General features: G+C 47.1%; 1 protein-coding gene across 10 annotated transcripts in view; it reads right to left on the bottom strand.

Moving 5' to 3' along the window:
• Positions 1-22807, bottom strand: part of DNAH9 (dynein axonemal heavy chain 9) — a 321249-nt gene that overhangs the window by 82646 nt on the left and 215796 nt on the right. For 9 of the 10 annotated variants that reach the window (XR_002337370.1, XR_002337369.1, XM_021067882.1 and 6 more), the window contains exons 50-53: positions 13176-13601; positions 7682-7801; positions 6208-6396; positions 3420-3655 (exon numbers count right to left, since the gene is read on the bottom strand). Coding sequence is in view for 8 of the 10 variants with exons in the window: in XM_021067882.1 (XP_020923541.1) it covers positions 3420-3655; positions 6208-6396; positions 7682-7801; positions 13176-13601 (971 nt within the window). In the remaining 2 variants the exon portion in view is untranslated. The remainder of the gene's footprint in view (positions 1-3419; positions 3656-6207; positions 6397-7681; positions 7802-13175; positions 13602-22807) is intronic. The other variant, XM_021067888.1, reaches the window with a different exon arrangement.

Genomic DNA, 22807 nt, shown 5'->3' with positions numbered 1-22807 from the left:
ACTCTTCTATGACAGTATTTATGGGACTGGGTATTAGACCGTATTGATACACCTTAATTTATTTAGCAATCAATTACCAAAAGTGAGACTCTTTTTAATTTTTCAGTGTTAAGTAGAGTTTAATAAGTACCTCAAAAAATTGAATTTCCCCAAATAGATTTATAAGTTTTATGTGATTCCAATTTGCACAGTCAACATAAAAACAATATAACTTTATAGACCTTGACCAAAAATCTTAATTTAAAAGAAAACAATGAGAATGGTTGAAAAAAATGATCACGAAGAATAAGAGGAGGGACTCACATCAGCTGGTAATAAAATATTTTCTATAACTTCAACAATACAGATATGTAGAAAGAATCTTAAAGGATACCACACACCAAAAGTTGGGAGTGTTGAGAAGAAACGATGAAATACAGGATTTATTTATTTATTTGGGTAACTCCCCTCCTTTTTTTTTTCAATATGATGAAGTATTACTTTTGTAAGGGGAAAAGCTAAATAACTGAAGGCTGGTACAGTATTATATAAATAGGAAAGAGTCAAGACTCCAATAAAATAATTAACGTAGAGTAAAATGTCATCTCTAATTAATCAGAGAAAGGATAGAGAATTTAATAAATGGTACTGGAGCAATGGCTAACCACCTGAAAAATGAAAATTAGGTCTATACTTTATATTGTACCCAGAAACATATTTCAGGTGATTGGCTTTCAGCGTAAAAAGAAATTTGTAAAAAAGAAATCTAATAAATCTAGGTGAATATTTAATTTCTGGAGAGAAAGAAGACTTTTCTAAGCATGATTTATAGAAGAAATGTGACATAGCTGACAAAAAAAAAGTCATAGTACGTCAAACCTCAGAAAGTTAAAAGGCAAATGATACACTTGAACACGCCTCCATTCACTGATGAAGGGAGACTATACTTAATAGTCTTAACACATATCATATGGAATGTAATATTTGTATTCAAATAATATACAACAAATCTAGAAAACCATTCAATAGAAAAGCAGTCAGTGGACATGAACAGAGAATTAATCACTATGTGTCAGGCACTATTTTCAGTACTGGGGACACAAGAATGAGCACAAACAACAAATGCTTGTATCTAAAATGCAGTTATTGGCCAATTAGAAAGGAATGTTTTAATCAAAGTTGGAAGGGAAGGCCAGGACTAGATGCGTGCCCCTGACGACACAGATAAAAATACCTCAGCATTCATTTCTCATCTCTCCTCTCGGTAAGAAAGGACCCCTCTGGCATTTGACATGAGCTTTCTCTGACTGCTTTCTTAGCGCCTCACGTCTGAGGTAAACAACCCTGGCTGGTCTGGACAGGCGTGTTTAGGACACGTGGCCAGAGCAGCAAGCCTCACTTTGGGGGCTGTGGGTTAGGGTGGACTAACGCAGGCTTCCGAGGGAGGATCACCTTGGGTCCAATATTGCCTCCCTCATTTTAAAAATTTTTAACTAATAATTCATTTTTAAATTGTGGTAGAATACGCATAACATAAAATTTACCATTTTTACCTCCCTTTTTTTTTTAAGGGCCACCCCTGCCCTGAGGCACATGGAGGTTCCCGGGCTAGGGGCTGAATTGGAGCTGCAGCTGTCGGCCTACACCACGGCCACAGCAATGGTGGATCCTCAACTCAGTGAAGGAGGCCAGGGACCGAACCCGCATCCTCATGGATACTCGTCAGGTTCCTATCCTGAGTCACAGTGGGAACTCAAAATCTACCATTTTTAGTGCCAAGTTCAGGGGCATTAAGCACATTCATGTTGCCCTCTTATCTTTACCACCATCCATCTCCAGAACCTGTTATCTTGCAAAACCAAAACTCTACGCCCCTTAAACCATACCCCCCCATCCCCCTCCCCCCAGCCCCTGGAACCACCATTCTTCCTCCTTCATTCCCTTCTTTTTTGATGGTAGTTTTATTCATACAGGACACTTGTGAAGGACACAAACAGGCAGGCGAGGGGGGTCTCCCAGCACTCTACTTCCCGTCTCTCTACATTCCCGAATGTACTACTCTAGGTGTCCTAGGTAAATGGAGCTGTACAGTATTTGTCCTTTCATGACAGGCTTACCTACTTAACAAGCTAATCTCAAGGTTCACCATGCTGTGGCATAGGACGGAATTTCCTTCCTTTTCAAGGCTGAATACTGTTTTCTCGTATGGATACACCAGCCTGTGTTTATCCAATCATCCGCTAATGGTCACGTGGATCGCCTCCCACCTTTTGGCCACTGGGAATAACACTGCTTTGAACGTGGCTGTGCAAGTATCTGTTACTTTGAAAACTATGTACTCTTGGGGAAATGACTTTTGTGAAACTCGATTTGCTCAAAAGTGAAATGGTACCAATAACACTAACCTCACTGGTTGAGTGGATTAAAAAGCTTTTTTTTTTTTTTTTTTTTGCTTCCTGCGGAACATGGAAGTTCCCAGGCTAGGGGTCAAATAGGAGCTACGGCTTTCACCTATGTCTACGCCACAGCAACACAGGATCGGAGCCATGTCTGCTACCTACACCACGGCTCACGGCAACGCTGGATCCTTAACCCACCGAGCGAGGTCAGGGATTGAACCCGCATCCCCATGGTTCCTAGTCAGGTTCGTTACCGCTGAGCCACGATGGGGATTCCTAAAAAGCATTTGAGTGAAAGCTCCCAACACCAAGACCAACACACATCAATCAGCAACCTAATAAATGATGTCCGGCACTCTCGCTACCCCCATTGCCCCATCCTATTCTTCTCATGTCTCCCAGTGGCACAGGACCAGAACTGAGAACTGAAACAACAAAGCTAGGTTATCACAGAGAGGATGAGGCGGTGGGGTGGGGCTGCGGCCCGTGAAGATGGTGGGGGCTGGACAGCCTCCCTGTTGTTCGGGTCCCTTGACGTGGGTAGTAAACCCCCTGCCCCCACAGTGTATGCATGAAGCCTCGAGGCAGGTGCAGAGGGCTGTGAAGGTCTCGTAACTCCCTCAGCTGCTCTGCATCCCACTGCCAAGGTCCGAGCGTCCCTCAGGAGACCCGAGAACTTTGTTGCGTGGTTCTGGGGCAGAGGTAGAACAGTGGGTAGAAGAGAGCCATGCGAGTAAGACAGTAAGACGCGGAGCTGTCTGACAATGGACTAGGATGGCTGGGAAGCAGGGAGTCCTCCAGGAGAGATGGGAGGGGAACGCCCCGGCTGGTGGAGGAGGGACTCGGGAACGGGTCAAGACGCGATGCACATGATTTCTAGAGAAAGAGAAGCAGAGACTCAGGACCCAAGCACCCCTCCTTGAGGTGTGTGCTAAAATGAGAGGAGAAACAGGAGAAAGCGCCTGGAGGAACGGCGCAGCTGGGGCTCCCGCCCTGCCTGCAGCAGCAGCAAAGCGGGACCTGCGGTGCGCAGCCACCTACCCCTTCTGTCCAGTCTGGGTGACCCGGAGGCCCTCGCCGTACTTGTTCTTGATCCACTTGATGCCCTGCAGCTGAGGGTCCACCATGAGCGGCCAGCGCTCGCAGCCGAGGAGGATGGAGGCGTTCTCCGTGGACATGCGGTCTGCGGGGAGGCCCTCGTTCTGCCAGGTGGCCACGTCGGCGTCATCCGTCAGCATCCTCAGGGGGTCCAGGGTGGGGGTCATGGGGATGGGAACCTAGTGGAGAAGAAATGCCACACGTGCTCAGAGTGGAAGCCCGCGCTCTCAGCAGAGGTGGAACCCACAGGCTCGCTCAGGGGACAGAGCTCCTCTGAAGCCACACCAAAGTCCCCCGAGGAGCGTTTCGCTGGCTGAGTGAGTACTTTGGAAGCAGGCTTTCCTAATGTCCCAATAACCTTTTCTCTCTTGACGGATGAGCAGCCGCAGAAATTCCGCCGTGTGACCCTCGGTTCTTCAGCATAGCCGTCTACACCAAACGTCCACCACAGGTCCCCTGCATTCACTCCGCAGCCTCCGTCGCCCTCACCCATGCCAGCAGGGTCACCTCTCATGGCATCTCTGTGCCTCACGAGCCAGGCCCACGTCGGCCCACACTGACCCCGCTCTCCTCTCGGCAGCGGTACCACCTGCCGCTGACGCCCGGCTTGCCAAGGGGCAGACGCCCTCCTTCTCCTGCATGGCCCTACCCGCAAACCTGCCCCCTGGGGCGCTGGGAGGCCAGCAGCACCCCCCACCCCCAGCCTCTGTGCCCCTCGGACACCCTTCCTTCTCTTCTCTGTTGACCTCTCTCAACTGATTTAATTCTTCAGGAAGGCATCTTTTTCATTGAAGACACATTTATTTATTTATTTATTTATTTGTCTTTTTGCTATTTCTTTGGGCCGCTCCCGCGCTCCCGCTCCCGCGGCATATGGAGGTTCCCAGGCTAGGGGTCGAATCGGAGCTGTAGCCACTGGCCTACGCCAGAGCCACAGCAACGCAGGATCCGAGCCGCGTCTGCAACCTACACCACAGCTCACAGCAACGCCGGATCGTTAACCCACTGAGCAAGGGCAGGGACCGAACCCGCAACCTCATGGTTCCTAGTCGGATTCGTTAACCACTGCGCCACGACGGGAACTCCCACATTTACCTTTTTAAAGATCGGGTAAGAGTCACATTCCCTAACCATTTTAGAGTGCCCGCGTCGCTGGCATCCAGTCCACGCATAGTGTTGTGCACCCATCACCTCTATCTCGTTCTAGAACATCTCCTTCGTGCCAGAAGGAAACGCCACAGCCGGGACAGGTCACTCCTCCAGCCTGGCTACCCCCGGTGCTTAGCAACCTCGACTCTGCTCTCTGTCTCTGCGGGTGTGTCACATAAATGGAATCATGCCGGCTGTGACCTTTTGCGTCTGGCTGCTTCCACTTAGCAGATGCTTTCGAGGTTCACACACAGGCCCTTTTGACCACTCCGTCTCTCTCTCTCCTTTGCAGTTTCTCTCTCCACTTAGCTCAGGGAAACGTCTCTGGGCATCTCCTTTCACTTTAATTTGACCTGCGAAGGGTACAAATGGCCCTAACCTCAAAGGGGAAACCAGCCACCAGAGATGCATCCTGGGAGCAGAAATATATTTCAATAGAATTGTTTTCCTTTGTAGTCTTATGCATTCTACTTTATGCACTAAAAAAACATTATTGTAAGAAGGAATCCATAGGTTTTATCAGACTGCCAAAGGGGTCTGTGACACAAAAATGCTTAAGAGTCCCAAACATGGCCAGAACAATTGTTGCTAAGCAGCTACTGGGCTCCTATCTTTGCTCACTCAGCTAATGATCACCCTTTCACCGACTTACTTTCCCACGAGTGTTTGAGATGAATAAAAAGCAGCTTTATTTTTATTTCCCAGGACTGTAACAGTTTTTAAATAATTATTCAGCAAATCATCAGGTGAGTTAGATTTTATGAGCTCATCTGTGAAGCCAACCATACGGGAGAGCAGGGGCTTTGAGGTCTAAGCAAACACCAGATGGACTTGGGAACACAACTCCGAGTGAGCTTCCTGTGCTGACTCTCGCCGCCGCTGCTCTCTCTGACTCGAATCTCCTCCACTGGACCATGGCCGCCCGGCGACGCCCTTATCTTGAGCGTCTTTTGTGCCTCCTGCCAGTGGAGTGTAGGAGAGCTGCAGACTTGGTGAATATTTGTGGACTGAGGACTGTGAGAGATGTGGACGTGTCCGGATGTAACGCATCCTGAATCCTCCTCAGGCAGGAACCAGCACTGCCCCCTTCCATCATGTCAGTGGAGGAGGAGGAGCTGGGAGCAACGCTCCCCCGACCCTGAGAGCTGAGCGCACCACCAAGGCCATAAAGGGCTTCCACAAGGGTGTCTGTGGGACACAGACGGGGGCAGCTCTGGGGCCTGGTAACAAGGTGCACTGCAGCACTTGCAGAAGGAGGCTTGCCCTCCATTTGCTGCTCTGAAGTCTGGCACAAGGTGCCTCTCAAATTTCCCAGCTTTGACAAGTACCAGGAGACGGGCCGGGGGCGGAGGTCCCAGCAGAGGAGAGGGCTGCCCTCAGGCGGCCTCATGGGTAGTGGTTGGCCGTGTGGAAGGACAAGGTCCCACATCTCCCTTCTGCATCCCAGAGGCCACTAGGGGATGCTCAGGTAGCGGTGGGAGGAAGAATTCAGGAAGCAGTTAGAAGGTTTGGGTTGTCACTGCCTGTGAGCTCACCGGTCCCCTGGGGCCGGTGTGGTCGGGAGCGACGCGGGCTTACGTACTTGCAGCTGGCTCAGGTAGGGTCTCCAGGTCCCGTCCACGAGGCTCTGCCGGTATTTCTTTGTAAAGAAGCCGAGGTATGAGACGAAAGCCGCGGTAAGTAAGACGTCTCCACATAACTGCCTTTCCTGCTGTTTGAGGCTCTGCACGGCTTCTGCCCACCGCACGTTTTCGGAGGCAAGTCCTCCCACCTGCCATTTCCCAGCGCGGAGAGGGGAGAAGACGTGTCAGAGCGCAGGGAGCCAGGCCCAGTCACGGGGCGCACAGCACACCCCGCTCAGCAGAAGACTCGGGACACCGTTTATGCGGCCCTCTTGAGCAAGAGATGTGGACCGGCTGCGGCGAACGCTGAGGTACAGGAGCCCCTGTTCTGTGCTCTGCGCCCCACAGGCTGAATGCAGGCTTCCAGGCTCTGCCCTGGACAGGTGCGGGGACACACGCCCACCTCAAAGGGCTGTGAAGGGGATTTAGCACAACTGTGTGCGTCAGCCCCTTGGTATAGTGTCTGGTCCTCAAGACATCAGAGGAAATTATGCACCTCTCCCTTTTCCTCTCCAAATGCTGGGGATACGAAAATAAATGAAATCAATTGCATTATAAATAATTCACAGTGGGCGGGGAGACTGATGTGGTAATTAAGACCCAGAGTCAGAAGGGCTGAAACTCGGGCCAAGTCCCCAGACTGCAGAGTGGGGTCCGGGTCTGCGGGGCCCACATTAGCAGGCGCCCTGTCCTGGAGAACTGACAGGTGTGCTGACAGGGGAAGCTCAGCTCCTGTACTCTCTTGGCCTTTTTTCTTCCTTGAAGGACTGCATCCTAGGATGCCAGGGCTGGGAGACCGGAGGGACCTGCGCGGCCAGCCATTCCCACCCCATTCCTAGGTCACAGACATCAAGACCAGAAAGCTGAAATATCTTGTCAGAACCTCTGGGTTTCTTATGGGAAACCTTATGGGAGTGGGACCTTCTACTTCCTGTCCCTGGAACACTTGCTCTTGGAGCCCTGAGTTGCCATGTAAGTGACTACACTGCTGGACAGACCAAGGTCATGGCCAGGGATGTTCAAGGTCAACCATCCGTCTCATTCTTTTCTGCTCTGACCTCAGCTCCTAGTCTGGCCACACCCTTAATTAACAAACACTATGCAGGTAAGAGCTTGAGAGCTTGCCCATCAAATGCTAGCTTTGTCTTCTAAAGCTTCCTCTGGCCAACATGCATACATGTAAACATGTCACGCCAGGTCCATCCATGCCCCATCCACCCGACTATCCCTGTAGGATTCCCCTGACCAGAGCAGCGTGTGTATTCTCGCCCTTCCCAGGAGTCAGGCCCTGCATCCCAGCACATTTTAATTTGACAGAGCCCCCCCTGCTCTGTCAAAGCGGCGCTCAGCTGTGCTCATCTATTTTGCGCCTCTGCAGCGCTTGACGAGCTCAGCTTGTATAATTAAAGCTCCGCTGCTGAGGCTCACACTCACCAGGCGATTTGCAAGAGAGATTGTGCCTGCGGTCACTTCAGCTTCCTGCTGACATTTGAGTTTGTCGGCCGTGGCTTTTTCAAACTTGGCTGTGAGTTTGGCCAGGTTTTCATTCAGGTGCTGTTCAGGAAGGAACACAAGGTCTGTCAGTGATGCCTGTGCCTCTGAGACAGGGTTCGTGTGTAGGTGAGTTTCAAGCAAGGCCTCCCGGGAGAAACCCTAAGGGCCTGGGAGGAGGGGAGGGCAGGCAGGCAAACGAGGGGGGGCGCCAGGTGGATCCTAGTGGAAGTCCAGAGGGTCCTGACCCAAGCAGAAAACGAGGCTTTCCTGTCCAGCTCCTCAGTCATTCATTCAGGACCAGGAGGGGTGACGGACAAGGAGGGAGCTACTTAAATTCTACCTCTCTCTGTATTGGGGAAAATGGGTTCCAGTAGCCTGACCCAAAAGCACAAGTGCTGCTATTAGGAGCAAAGCTCACCGAGGCCTGGGGAGGGGGCCTGAAAACGGCCAGAAGGGCGGCAGGGCAGGGGTGCTGGGAGGAGCACACTGCCTGCTGCAGCAGGTCAGCAGGTTGGGAGTGGGCTGCCTGCAGCCTGGGTCCTTCCCTTGCTTCAGGTCCTGGGTGTGCAGGACAACTTCCACCTGACCTCATCTAGCCTCTCCAACTTTCCCAAAGAAGAGGAACATTTTGGCAGACACCTTCGATTGTGTCTCTTGTCTATGCTGTAGCCAGGGTTCAGGCTGCTTTGCCGGTCCTTACTGAATCACAAGAGAAAGAAATTAAGGGCAGAGTTTATGCAGCCAAGCAGCTAAACAAAACAAAACAAACAAACAAAAAACCCATTTACCTCCTCTTCTTCATCAAGCAACCATTGAGGGCCACTAGAAGGTGTGAGATTCCAAGAGATTTATGGAAAGAGACACCGGTAGAGGAGCAGGGCAGAGGATGCTACAACAGAGAGCTGGCCTCAATTCACCACGGGGCAAGCTGACCAGCTCTGCAGAGCCCTACAGACACGGGCCATTTGGAAATGACAGGGCGGTGGAGGGGATGCTGAAAACGAGAGGGCTGACTGGAGGCCTCTTCTTCCTCCACCTTGTCGCTCCATCCCCATGCCTGGTATGCAATGCCACCAGCCATCTCTGTCACCAGCAGGAGAGCAGTAGTGGCAGAGAAAGGACATCACGTTCTGGCATTTAGGAGGCATCCAGCATCACTCATCTGATCTAGAAAACAAATTCTGCCAGTCAGCCGGATCAGCCCTCGCCTGCAGAGCTATAATCAGCTTTTGATCACTAGTCTTGTAAACATGAAAGGACAAGAAGACATCTGATTAAAGCCTAGATTAAAGGTTAAACAAGAGGGAAAAAAAAATGACCTGGGAAAAAGAGACAACTTCAGTCAGAAAAAAACAAAAAAACAAAAAAACCAGCAACAAAGCATAAAACCCTTCATAATTAGTTTCTCAGGGAGAGTCAGGATATTTCATCCATAAAACAAGAAGAAGATACTTGTAAAAGGAACATGAAAAAAATGACAAAAAAAAAAACCTAGTGAAAAATGACCCCTATTGTTAATGTAAAAAATAATAAATTCCAGGGAAGGGCTAAAAGATTAATTTGAGGAAATCTAATAGACACTATAAGGAAACAAGAAATGACAAAAAGATGAGAGAAAATAGAGGCCGCGTCAGAAGCTCCACTATCCAACCAATACACACTCTGGAAAATAAGATGAAAAAAGAAACAGAAGGGAGATAAAAGATCATCTTGTGGAACTGAAGGAAGGAAGTCTCTACATGCCAGTAAAACAAATAAAAACGAGTGGCAGCTACGCACATCAATGTAAAATTTCAGACACCGAGAATAAAGAAAAAAACTGAAAGACTTCCAGAAAGGCAGAAACACGGCACATCACGAAAGAAATGGGACCCTAACTGTTCCTCAGACCTCTTACCAGACGAAAAGATAAAGCATTCAGTGTTCCAAGGGGAAAAATTAGCATCAGAATTTAATACTCAGCAAAATGGCCAGTTCAGTTTAAAAATCAGAAGGCATTTCCAGATGGGAGTATTTGGAAAATTTATCTCTTATGTAATAACATTTCCGAGGAAGTTACTTAAGAATGAGCCATAAGCAAAACAGGAGGCGAAATCCAGAAAGAGGGCGTGGGGTCCAGAAGCCAGCGGCCCTGACTTGAGAGAGCAGTGGCTGTGGCGACTCTCCAGGGCCGCCTGGGGCTTCGAGTTGGGGACAAGAGCGAAAGGTCTTCCTGGCGAGAGTGGACTCAGCAGAACAGCAGATGATAGCGAGCATTAAAAAAAACCCAAAACAACCGAAGCTACGCAAAAGCACCTAATGGCGGGAGCGGGAGAGAGAGGAGAAAGGAGAAACTCCGGGGCGGGGGCGGCAGAGAAAGGCTGAAAGGAAATGTAACTGCACTCAGATCCACCACCATCAGTGCAGACAGGCGCACGGAGGACGTGTGGAATGTAGCGGGTTTTCAACGTTTGAATCAGTCCGTGGACAGAGCTTGGGACGGTCAATACTGGCTACAGTATCTACAGAATGCAGATACTTTTAGTGTTGGTGATTCAGAAGCTAAAGTAATGATAAGTAATAACAAGAGACGCTGGAGAGCGGAAGGAGGGGGCTTAGCTGAAGGGAAGGGTAAGAAAGTTATCTTGAAGCCGAGGGCTCCCGAGGACGCGGCCTCTACGTGCCTGAGTAAGAAATAAAGGTCACATTGGCTGAGACGGGGCCGTACTGATACTGAGAAGACAGGGGATGAAAGCCTTAGAGCCTCACGCAGCAGAAGCTCAAGTGCCTGAGTGAGATACTTCGCGAATTCCGATGTCAGCACAGGACACAGACAGGGGTCGGAAATTCAGATGAGCACACCAGGAAGATAATGCAAACTAGTCAGATGAGTCTCATGTTAAAAAAAAATAGGATCCAGAGGGACTCTAACAAAACGCACTCCTTGACACCAGGGTCAGTTAATGATATTCAGGAATCTTCTGATTATTATAAGACTGGCCACAAATCAGATTTTTTTTTTTGCTCTAAATATTGACATTTAATTAAATCATTTCTAAACACTATGTGCAGGTTGAGTAAAAGACACGTAAGCCGCTAGGTAGCAAGCGCTGAGTGGCATCAGCAATCACTTGAAACAGACAAAAGAAAGCAAAGGGCAGGAAACTGTTTTCATTCGAAGCTCTTCTCTGCTCTCTGACATTTTACATACGTGTGTGTGTATGTACACTCAGTGCACATGCCTTACTGCTTTTATTACTATTATCTTTACAAACTGTCACATTCATATGTGTTCATGATAGAAAAAAAAATACTGATAAACAAAAACCATCTAAAATCTGCCCCCTGAGATCACACCACTATTTGTATTTGTGTGTACTTTAATTTTATATATAATCAAATTGAAATAACCTGGACAATCTGCTTCGAAAGATGATTTTCTTACTTTATGCATTTTTGAATATAAAGTTCTTTCCTTGGAATGATTCTAAAATCCTAAAAATAAGCTTTGGGGGGGCGCAAGTGCAGCATGCTGGCAGTGGCCTCCAGGGCAGGGAGGGAGGCCCTCTCCTGCGTGCGCTCCATCCCCTCGTCAGGAATGGGGCGTGCCTGCGCTCTGGGGATATTGATAGGCACGCAAAGAAGCAGAGGATGGAGAGGAGATTGCTAAAGACAAGATTGCTTGTTTTTGTTTTTGTTTTTTTCCCCAAAAAAATATCTTGGCAGAAAAGAAGTGCCTTCCTAAGGTAGCCAAGTCTTTTAAAAATATTCTGATTGCTTTCCTAGGTTGAATGGGCCCATCATGTGCGTGTTGGCTACTGAAAAGGTATAAACATTTTGAAAACATTCCCTTTGCACCAAATGTTCCCTTAGTTAAAATAACTTGAGTAAGAGATCTTTGAAAATGCAGTTCTTGTTAGCACTTTTCTGGGAGAGACTGAAGAATAAGAAAATCATCAGAAGGTCTTTTCCCCCCAAAAGCAGAAGAGGAAGTTGCTGTGTTTTGCCCTGGGTGTTCTTTCAAGAGCGCCACCGCCACGGTGATTATTGCTAGTGTTCAGTAAACTGGCCCATGAGCACCTGGATTTACAAAGCAAACACGCCGAGAGATGAGATGCCAAAGCATCTTTTCTTTATAGAGTCTGGCTGCAAGGACCTTTAAACTAGAGCCTTTAGCCACAGAATTTAATCTATCTAATCAATAAACCCACAAAACATGAAGCATGTGGTATGTCTGCAGTCTTCCTTTTCACAACGTGTAAGATCCTTTTTATTATCAGGAGAAACTTGCAGCAAGACTCTTATTTGCCTGGAATGCACCTGTAGAAACAAAAGATCCAGGGAATGTTTCAGCTGGAGCTTCATCACTGTAGTGGCTGGTGACCAGGACTGGTACGTGCACATGGTGAGGGCACGTGGGGGTGGGGTGGGGAGGAGGGGAGGATCGGGTGGCCTGGGCCCCCCTGGAGGTGCCGGCTGCTCCCTGAGCTACCACGGGCTGGGCACTGGGCTGGTGCCTTACGAGACTTCCCTCCTTCCATCCCCACGGCAAAGTCACGAAGCGGGGACCGCTGCTGTGTCCACTTCACTTCAGGAAACTGAACCCTAGGCACTTCAAAGTCCTTCCTAAAGATCACCCATCGGTGACGTGTACACGTAGACTGGAAGGTCTGCTGATGGCTTTTCAGCTGCTTTGCCATCCTGTGGGATTCTGACTTCTCCCTTTTCATTGTGATAGTCTCCCCACTTAGGTGAAGGTCAAGGAAAGTTTCACTTCAAAGGTGACGTTCAAGGGAAATTTCTCTCAACCAGATGGGAACCCAAGATCACCGCCACTCCCCAGTCCTGGGTGAGGGACACATCATCAAAATATCAACAGGAGGTTAATAATTTTATATTTATGGTCAAGGACCACCTCTGCCCCAAACCACAATATGCTCTGTGCTTGTAAAAGCACGAATAAAACAATGTAGGCATCAGACACACCCGGCAGGCCCACCTGTTCGCACCGCTGACAGAAGAGGGGTGGACAGTTGGCCAGAATGGAAGATAACAGTGCACAAAGTGAGGAAGGGTGGCTAAAACCTGCATTTCAAAGGGGAAAAAGAAGCTCCCCTTTTTGACTTTTTGTTCTTAACTATCAAATAGGCAAAAATATTAGGTTTATTTGTGGCTAATAAGAGAGCAGCTGGTTTCGTGGATAACACTATTCACCTGTTATACATACGTATCCATCTGTTATCTTTTCCTTTCTTGGAGCGAAAGCAGAAAACCTTTTAGGACCGCAGTGTAAACCAATGGCCCGGTGATCTGTCTTGTCTGGACTATACAGTGTTTGAGAAAGAAATTTTTAAAGTTCCCTCTACTGAAAAATCAGGAGATTTTCATGTAACAACTTGGTTTCCTTTAAAACCAGGCCCCTGGGCACTGTTTGTCTCAGGGTGGGGTCACTTACCGCGATCTTGGCCTTAACGGCCGCCAGCTTCTCCTGGGCAGCGGTGAGGTCCGAGGTGGCCTTGCTCAGAGCCTGGCGCTTGGGCTCCACGTCACAGAACACCTCGTAGAACCTCACGATGTTTATGACCCAGGAGCAGAGGCCTGCGGCTGCGGACGACTTGGTGGCCACGAACTCGGGATTGAACTCGGGGTCCTGCAGGTACGGCCTGATGGCCCTGAGGCAGTTCTCATGAATGTTCTCCTTGTCAAAGTGGATGAGGGACTCCAGGAAGCTGTCCACTTTGGCCATGGTGACCCTGGTGGCCTTCCAGCTCCTGTCCTTGGGCACCTTGCCCCCCGGAGCGGTGAGTGCCATCACCGCAGCGCTGACGTTGCTAACGGCCGGGGGCGGGGACCCGAAGGACTTCAGCTCCGTCAGGTTGGTCTGGGGAGAGAGAGGCAGGTCGTTAGAGGAAAACGAATGGTCTCGCTGTGTCCGCCGCTGCTAATGGAGCGGGGCTCCGGAGCGATCGGTCTGAGAAGGCCGCTTTGAAGCCTGCAGCAGCCCTCGGAATTTTAAAGACCATGACTCATCAAAAGGGAACCGAGCCACTCCCTGGGGGGCTTCAGACTCCCCTGAACGGTTAGCCGAGACTCATCTATGTTCTCTCAGTGCTCTGACTCGTGGCCCATCGAAAACACACAATTATTTCACATACAGCTGAAAATATAAGGATGCGGACATAGTCTGAAATATGCAGCATGCCATGAATAAAAGATAAGGTTATTATAAATTAATTTCCATCTTGGATTGAAGAGAATAGCACTGTAACCCAACTAATTTTTTTCTTTAATTAAACTGCTTTGTTCCATGAGCTTGTTCTAACTACACTTGACTGTCCTGATAGCAAAGTGGCATTTCCTGCCAAGAAATAATTCAGACAGAAAGCCAGGCACAGCTCGTGCCGTCACTGCCTCTGCCTAGATGTGGGTTTGTCCTTTGCTCTAAGTTTCACCTGCTCTAGAAAGATATGGCTGAAACGGGTGATCTGGGCAAGCCACTTAAACTTTCCAGGCCTCTGTGTTTTGGTCTGTAAGTTGGGAGCAGAAAATCTGAGAGTGAAATTTTGTCAGAAATGCACATAAAGTGGATTTAAGGTTTGTTGTGATGGTCAGTGAGGAGCATGTGACCTCAAAAGCACTTGCTTTGGGGGTTGATTTTATAAGTGGGGGAAAATCTTAATTGCAAAGATTAGATTCTAGTGCCAAATTAGTCTGGGGTGTTCTTGGGCCTTGAAATCAAAACAGGAGGGAGATTCTTTCTCACACCTAATGGAAGCACCTAGGAAGACGCTCCATTTATCCTGGCAGCTGTTTTCACCTTTCGTCATGATGAGCCTGTTGGGGACGGGAACAAAGGGCAGCACAGGGGCGGAGGGTGAGCTTGCATCCCTGTCGGAGTGGTCTCCCCCGGGGGAAAGAGGACCAAGTAAGAAAATACAATTAGAAATGAAAACTCCACGATTTTAAAATAGTTTGAGTTAAGCATGTTCAATATCCTGAATGAAGAAAATACAAAAATATTTAAAGATGAAACTGAATTCTATAACCCAGATACATCATTGTTCATATTTCAATGTAATTCCTTCCAGTTTTTTGGAATATTCACAGATATCTAGAAATTAATCACAACCCTTCTGGTGTCAGAGACACAAGGCCCAGCTGAAGCACAAAGGGAGATTTTTCTGGCTCACGTGTCTGGGGAGGGTGGGCCGTGAGGACCAGCTGGCTGGCGTTTGGAATGTGAGCAGGACTCTCTGGACCTTCTCTGCACACGGCCGACCTCTCTGACTTTCACCTGGGCCACCTTCTTGGTATCTCATTAAGCTCTAGGTTCAGTCACCTCCTCCCGGCACACTGATTGCCAAGCTCACCTCCACCTCAGGACCTCGGCCTGGAACACTCCTTCCTATGCTGTTTGCCTGGCTGGTCCCTTCTCCTCCGTTAAGGTCTCGATTCAAAAGGTCCCCCCACCAAAGGACTCTTCCTGCCAACACCCCTCCCTAGCCACTGCCTATCTGAGCACCCTGATGAGCTTCGCAGGACTCAGGGCAATCCGAAACAACGGCCGCTTTTTCCTTCTGGAATTACTCAACTCCTCTCCTTCAGGAGAACAGAGACCTCCTCTCTCTCATAAGCCACTGAAGCCCCCGTGCCTGGAGCAGAATCGGGCACACAGGAGGTGCTCATCAATGTGTGCGTGGAGTGATGGAAGGAGATGAAGGGATGCTGCAGCTCCAGGCTCGCATCCATCACTCTGCAACCAGAAGGGAGGAAGATTTTTTTTCTCCAACGCAAGAGCTGAAAAATTATGTCTCAAACAGCTTTCACTGAAAATTATGTCTCCAAATTTTTGTGTCATGAATTAATTTTGCAAAACATGATTTTAAAGTATGAACAATTTTCTCTCACTTGGACGAGCCATAATGTATTTAGTCAACTCCATACTGTTGGGCATTTAGATTATTAAATTTTTAATAGCTGCTTAAATGATATGAACTTTTGATGGCATTAGAAATAAATAAGCCCAAAATAAAATTGAAGTTAAATTAGACTTATACGTAACTTTTAAGTTATGTGAAGAATAGCGACATCCTTATAATATTAAATTTTCCCTTACACAAACTTGGTATATCTATTTGCCTATTCATATCTTATTTTACATTGCTCAACAAAGATGTGTAGTTTTCTTCACATGGTTTCAATCAATTTATTATGTTTATTTGTATGGTGTGTTTTGGTTGCTATTTTGAAAATATTGTATTTTCTAACTGGCTACTGCTGATGTTAGGAAAGCTATTAAATTTTGTAATGGGCCCTTAACCTTTCCCTTTTATTTGTTTTATTATATTTTTATGATATCCATGAATAATAATACATTTGTCTGGTACTTTACAACATTTACATAATTACTATTCTTCATTTATTATTGCATTGGCTCGGAATTCCAGCGCAATTGTTTTGTAGTAGTAGGGAAGGGGGTCATTCCTGCGCTCTTTCTCTGTTAATGGGAGTTCTGCTGATGCTCTCCCATTAGACAGCATGTTTTGCTCTTAGACTGGGACTGATTGCTCTGTGCCGGCAAAATATCCAAATATCCTTTTGTTCCTACTTTGCTAACAGTTTTAACAGGAATGGGTGTTGAACTGCGTTAAGTGCCATTTTGGCATCTCCCAAACTGACTACAGAGGGTTTCTTCTTCGATCTATGGCTGAGGGTGTTCACGAGTAATACTGCATCCGTTGGTACCATGCTGTCGTTCGAATAAGCTGACGGATGTGATTTACTACTATTTCATAGGGATGTCTTAGATCACTCTTCATAACTTCAATTAATCTGAGGTTTCATTATTTGTGCTACCTTTGTCACTTTTAGTTTTAAGCTTATCACATGATAAAGGCCTCTAAAAGTGCTGTAACCCTAGAATTCTCAAAACCACTTCATTGTAAAAATTACTTTTTATATAAATTTTAAAGATTAAGCTAAAAGTCAAATGAGGAGTTCCTGCTGTGGCACATCAGATTAAGGATCTGGCACTGCTGCGGCTGTGGTACAGGTTGCAGCTGTGGCTCAGATTCAAACCCTGGCCTGGAAACTTCCATATACCACAGGTGCAGGCATTTAAAAAAAAATAGTCAAAAGATAGGGAGAAATATTTACAACATATACACCAAGACATATTGATAAAAATTTGTTAGAAATCCTATAAAGCAATAAGAAAAAGGGAAATTATCTCGTAAGAAAATGGATAGAATCTGAATTATGGACAAAAGAGGAAATCTAAATATCTGAAAAGGTTCCCAGTCTTGTTAGAATAAAACTATTTTTATTGAATGAAATTCATACTTTACTCTCTTATTGAGAAAAATTAAAATGGTTGAAATTATCCAAGATTGGCAAGGATGTGGGGAAAGCAGCACATTAACAAGAATAGCTATTTTGGACAGAATTGGGCATTATTTAGTTCTTTCTTTAGGAACATACTGTTTACAAGTTTCCTATTGCTTCTGCAACAAGTTACCGCAAACTTAGTGACTAAAACAACATGATTTTGGAATTCCCTGGTTGCCTAGAGGTAAGTTAAGGATCCGGCATTTTCATTGCTGTGGCGCAGGTTCGATCCCTGCCCTGGGAACTTCCACATGCCATGAGTGTGGCTGATAATAATAATAATAATAGTAAATTTTGAACTCACTTTATTAACAAAAAACCCCCAAAGCCCCACATGATTTTACTATCTTACAGTTCTGGAGGTCGGGAGTCCTAAACTGAAGATGTTGGCAGGGCTGGTTCCTTCCAGAGGCTGGAGGGGAGAATCTGTGTCTAGCTGTTCCCAGTGTCCAGAGGTGGCCTCATTTCTTTGCTCAAGGTCCCCTGACCGGCTTTTCCAGCCCTCTGTCATCATATCACCTTCTTCTTTGACCTTCGTGTCTCCTTCTTCCTGTGATGGCACTGAGGGCCCACCTGGATAATCCAGGATGATCTTCCTATCTCAAGACCCTTCACTTAATCACACCTACAGAGTCACCTTCCCCAAATGGAGTGAAATTCACAGGTTCTAGAGATTGGTACGTGGTACGTGAGTATCTCTCGGGGTGGGGGCTGCACCCCTCAGCCTGCCACGTTGTTGTACAAAACAACTCTACTTCTTCTTTGGCCCAGAGAAATATTTGCACATATGTAGCAAAGACGCATGCACAAGGATGTTTGCATTGAGAAACTAACTAAACACTCAATAGTGCATAAATAGCTAAATAAAATAGAGGACAGTTATACCATGGAATACTACAAAGCATTAAATAAAGTTTCAGTGTATGTACTGGCATGAAACAGTCTCGTTTCATGAAGAAAAGTAAGTTGCCACTGTCCATTTGTATTTAGAATATGATATACTTTATATGTGCATTTCTACAAATATAAATACATAGAAAAACTGCTGGAATAGATAACACCTCAAATTTTTCCAGGAGTTCTCTTTTGGGAGAGGACTAGGGCTGGAGTGGAAAGAAGGGTGACTTTATATTTTCCCCTATATATTCTATACTCTTTTTTTTTTTTTTTTGTCTTTTTGCTATTTCTTGGGCCGCTCCCGCGGCATATGGAGGTTCCCAGGCTAGGGGTCCAATCGGAGCTGTAGCCACCGGCCTACGCCAGAGCCACAGCAACGTGGGATCCGAGCTGCGTCTGCAACCTACACGACAGCTCACGGCAATGCCAGATCGTTAACCCACTGAGCAAGGGCAGGGACCGAACCCGCAACCTCATGGTTCCTAGTCGGATTCGTTAACCACTGCGCCACAAAGGGAACTCCTATATATTCTATACTCTTTGAATTATTTTTAACAATAAAAATGCCACTACCTGTTATTTGCATAATAAAAAATAAGTTTACCATAAAAATGCAAAGGAAATAAATAGAAAATTACAAGTAACTCTGTAAGGAGGGAAAAAAAGGCCATGAAAACACAAGCAAAACCATTCTTCAACCAAGGCAGGAAAAGTATACTGGATTTATTTCAGTTTAGCTATAAAAGTGAAATAAAACTGCCAAAGCAGAGACGTAAAAGGTACTGAGACTTAGTACCATGCTCTGATTTACAGGTGTTCTTTATGTATTAACTCAAGATTTACTGCTAACTTTGAAAATGATGAGAAAATAGGGATGTGGTCCTTAAATACCAGAGTCCCTGTGAATGCAGAACCCAGGGGATTTGTGAAGCAATGTCCCCCCCTTTCCTGTGGTACAGTCCAACCCATTTCACCTCATCAAGTGGGGGGGGGGGGGCCGCTGGGAGAAATGGAGGACGGTGGTTCTAAAGGTACAGACTTCCAGTTACAACGTAAATAAGCCCCAGGGACACAATGCACAGCACGGTATTGTGTATTTGAAAGGCGCTAGGAGAGTGAATCTTAAAAGTTCTATCACAAGAAAAAACTTGCATGTGATGGATGCCAACCAGACTTACTGTGGTGATCGCTTCACAGTATACTTCTAAGTACGGAATTGTTTGCTGTAGTTTCAAAACTAATATGTGTCTTGGAGTTCCCGTCGTGGCGCAGTGGTTAATGAATCTGACCAGGAACCATGAGGTTGTAGGTTCGATCCCTGGCCTTGCTCAGTAGGTTAAGGATCTGGCATTGCCGTGAGCTGTGGTGTAGGTTGCAGACGCGGCTCGGATCCCGAGTTGCTGTGGCTCTGGTGTAGGCCGGTGGCTACAGCTCCAATTAGACCCCTAGCCTGGGAACTTCCATATGCCACGGAAGCAGCCCTAGAAAAGGCAAAAAGACAAAAACAAAACAAAACAAAAAACTAATATATGTCGACTCTACCGCAAGTTAAAAAAGGCTGTTTGAGACCCATGAGTGGGTTATAACCTGTGGATTGAAAACACTCAGGCGCAGGTGAACTTCTCAGTGACGCCAAGGGCTGCTAACGGTCCTGCCTGACCCGCCTTCAGAGGCACATGTCCTCGTCACCCTCCCAGGCGCCCACCTTGCACCCCCGGCTCAGACATACCACACCCTTGCATGCACTTGTGTCTTGCAAACATGGCTCCTTCTGGGGTGGGATTTTCTGCCTCCTTGTCCTTACCGTCCTGGTGTCACGGGCTTTCTCTTCCCTAGTCCTACCTGGCCAGGCGGTTAGCTGTGCCCTCATCTGTGCTTTCAAGCCACTGGAAGTTTTATTCCTGCTAATGTCGTCCATGTGCAGAGTTCATGAACACTGATAGAGCTACAAGGCTGAGAACAAAACACCTGCTGCCTCCTCCCAAAGCCAGCTCTCCAGAAGCCTCGGCTTACAACTGCTTCCCTCATTCCTTCTAGATCTCACTGCTTGTTGATGATGGAGATGCTGAGGCTGCCATATGTTTCATTTTCATTCATCAAGAGGCTTCCTATCGCAGTGTGAATATTTAGTTATTTTTATTGCCTCCTTTTCCCTCCTAAGGGTCCTGCCCTGTTATGGTCATGTCGAATTTTTAGTTCATGTTCAGTATGTACATGAGTATGATTATAAATATTGGCTATCTTGGGCTACATTTTCTTTTTTGCATACTCTAAAATTTTTATGATTTCATTGTTTCCTCACAAGGTAAACCTTTCGGCAAATACCTGAAAGAAGAGGAGGGAACCATGGGTTTACATGCGAGAAGACATTCCACGTAGAGGCAGTTTCTTGTTCAAAGGCCTTGGGTGAGATTGTGCTGGGGGTGCTTGAGACACAGCAAGAAGGTCCGTGTGGGTAGAGTGGCGTGACAGAGGAGGAGTCACAATTGATGTCGCAGAGGAGATGGTGCAGGCATCATGGAGGGCCTGGCAGGCTAAGGCTGCAGCTTTGGGTTTTATTCTGAATATGACAGAAAGCCAGTGGAAGACTCTGGAGAGATGGCTGACATGGTCAAACTGTTGTTCTAAAAAGATCACTCAGTGGAGTTGCCTTTGTGGCACAGTGGTTAACGAATCCGACTAGGAACCATAAGGTTGCGGGTTCGATTCCTGGCCTTGCTCAGTGGGATCCAGTGTTGCTATGAGCTGTGGTGTAGGTTGCAGATGCGGCTCGGATCCCATGTTGCTGTGGCTGTGGTGTAGGCTGGCAGCTGTAGCTCCAATGTGACCCCTAGTCTGGGAACCTCCATATGCTGTGAGTGCGGCCTTAAAAAGCAAAATAAAATAAAGATCCCTCAGCTATAATGGGCAAAGACAGCACTGGAGCAAGGAGGTAAAGAGAGAGGCCACTGAGAGGCCACTACAATAGTCTGATGAAGGGATGATGGTGGCTTGGACCAGGTGGTAGCAATAGAGACGATATAAAGCATTTGAATTCCGGATGTACTCTGAAGGTAGAACAGACAGAACTTGCTAGGAGACTGGATGAGAGTGTGAGACAAAGAGCCCAAGAATTTCCAGTTGTCTCCTTCTATGTAATAGAGGAAAGAAAGTGAGGGATCTAGAAGTTCAGTTACTGGTGCCAAACTATCCAGACAGGTAGAGGAAAGTACCTACAATATTGCCTGGCACAGAAGAGGCACTCATTAAAAGTGAGTTTCTCTGGAGTTCCCGTCATGGCGCAGTGGTTAACGAATCCGACTAGGAGCCCTGAGGTTGCGGGTTCGGTCCCTGGCCTTGCTCAGTGGGTTAAGGATCCGGCGTTGCCGTGAGCTGTGGTGTAGGTTGCAGCCACGGCTCAGATCCCGCACTGCTGTGGCTCTGGTGTAGATCGGCGGCTACAGCTCTGATTAGACCCCTAGCCTGGGAACCTCCATATGCCGCAGGAGCGGCTCTAGAAAAGACAAAAATAAATAAATAAAAATAAAAGTGAGTTTCTGGCAGAGTTATCTAAACTTCAAATCCAGTGCAAATTTCGGAATCCTATCCCAATGCCTATGTGTTTATTTCTACCAATAATAATCAACTAACCGGCCAACGAATTAACCGTGAGTATTTTGGGGCTTTCACTGTTTCCAGTCTTGTGGAAACAGAGGAGACAGCACTGGTTGTGACGACATCAGCGGCAGCAGCAAACACCTGAACGGCTGCCGTCTGCTGGCTGTTTTTCACACGCGATCTCACTGGATCCTTAGAGCAACCTAACGGGGACTACGACTATTACCTCCATTTACAGGTGAGGCTCAGAGAAGACAAACTCGTTCTTAGAGCCACACTCAGAGTGCTTCAGCAAGCATTTAGACTCGACAATCCCTGTGTCGAAAGAGCTAATGAAAGCCATCAGTCTTCTTGGCAAGAAGTGCTCACTGCTCACTACATGAGGGTGCATACACACAGCGGGCTCTCCTTTGTGCCCTGCACATCAGAAAAGGCAGAGACTCATCTCAAAGGTAAGTCTGATTTTGAAATATGGGTGGGATCTGGACAGAATGAGATGAAGGCAGAGGGAGCCCTAGACGGCAGCGGCACAGTACAGTCTCACCAAAGGCCCAGTGGCTGAAACGGAGGCTGCTGTGAGGGGTCAGGGGATGCTGGCCTGGCTCTGTTAAAAGGTTCAGGCTGACAGGTGGTGGCATAACTGCACTATGCCGCCAATTCCCAGTCTACCCAACGATACTCAAAAGTCTCCTGGAGAAACCTTAGGTTTTCTATTGATGTAGGGTAAAGGCCCCTTTAAGGCCGTTGTAGGTCCGTGGTGCCTTTACTTTTAGGGACCTCCTACCTCACATCATAAAAAATACTAAAATGCACTCACATCTCACGTTCAATATAATCTGTACGTAAACAGACATCACAGGATTTTACAATGTCCCCAGTTTGGTCTCAGCTTTGCAGAGGCCCAAAGCCAAGAGATCCTACCTTCCAAAGAGAGGTATGACTTAGCTACACAAAACTAATAGAAGAAGGTTTCAGTAGGCCAAGAACATTTTGACTCTTAACCTTTCACCTGCACTGAGGGTATAAAAGAGTCAGGAAACTGAAGATTAAGAGAGAATTTTCAGTGAGAAGTGCTGGTGAGTTCCACCTACTCTGCCTTTAAGGGAGGATGTGAGGCCTCCGCCCCTTTCACTTCAAGCCTAGAGAGAGGGGCTTCAGGGAGACCACGCAGAGAGCTTAAGTGCTTCCCCTGAAGTCTGAGGGACA

The sequence above is a fragment of the Sus scrofa genome, chromosome 12 (genome assembly GCF_000003025.6).
Source record: "Sus scrofa isolate TJ Tabasco breed Duroc chromosome 12, Sscrofa11.1, whole genome shotgun sequence".
NCBI lineage: Eukaryota > Metazoa > Chordata > Mammalia > Artiodactyla > Suidae > Sus > Sus scrofa.
The sequence above is the reverse complement of the archived record's forward strand: the minus strand, read 5'-3'. Positions and strand labels throughout refer to the sequence as shown.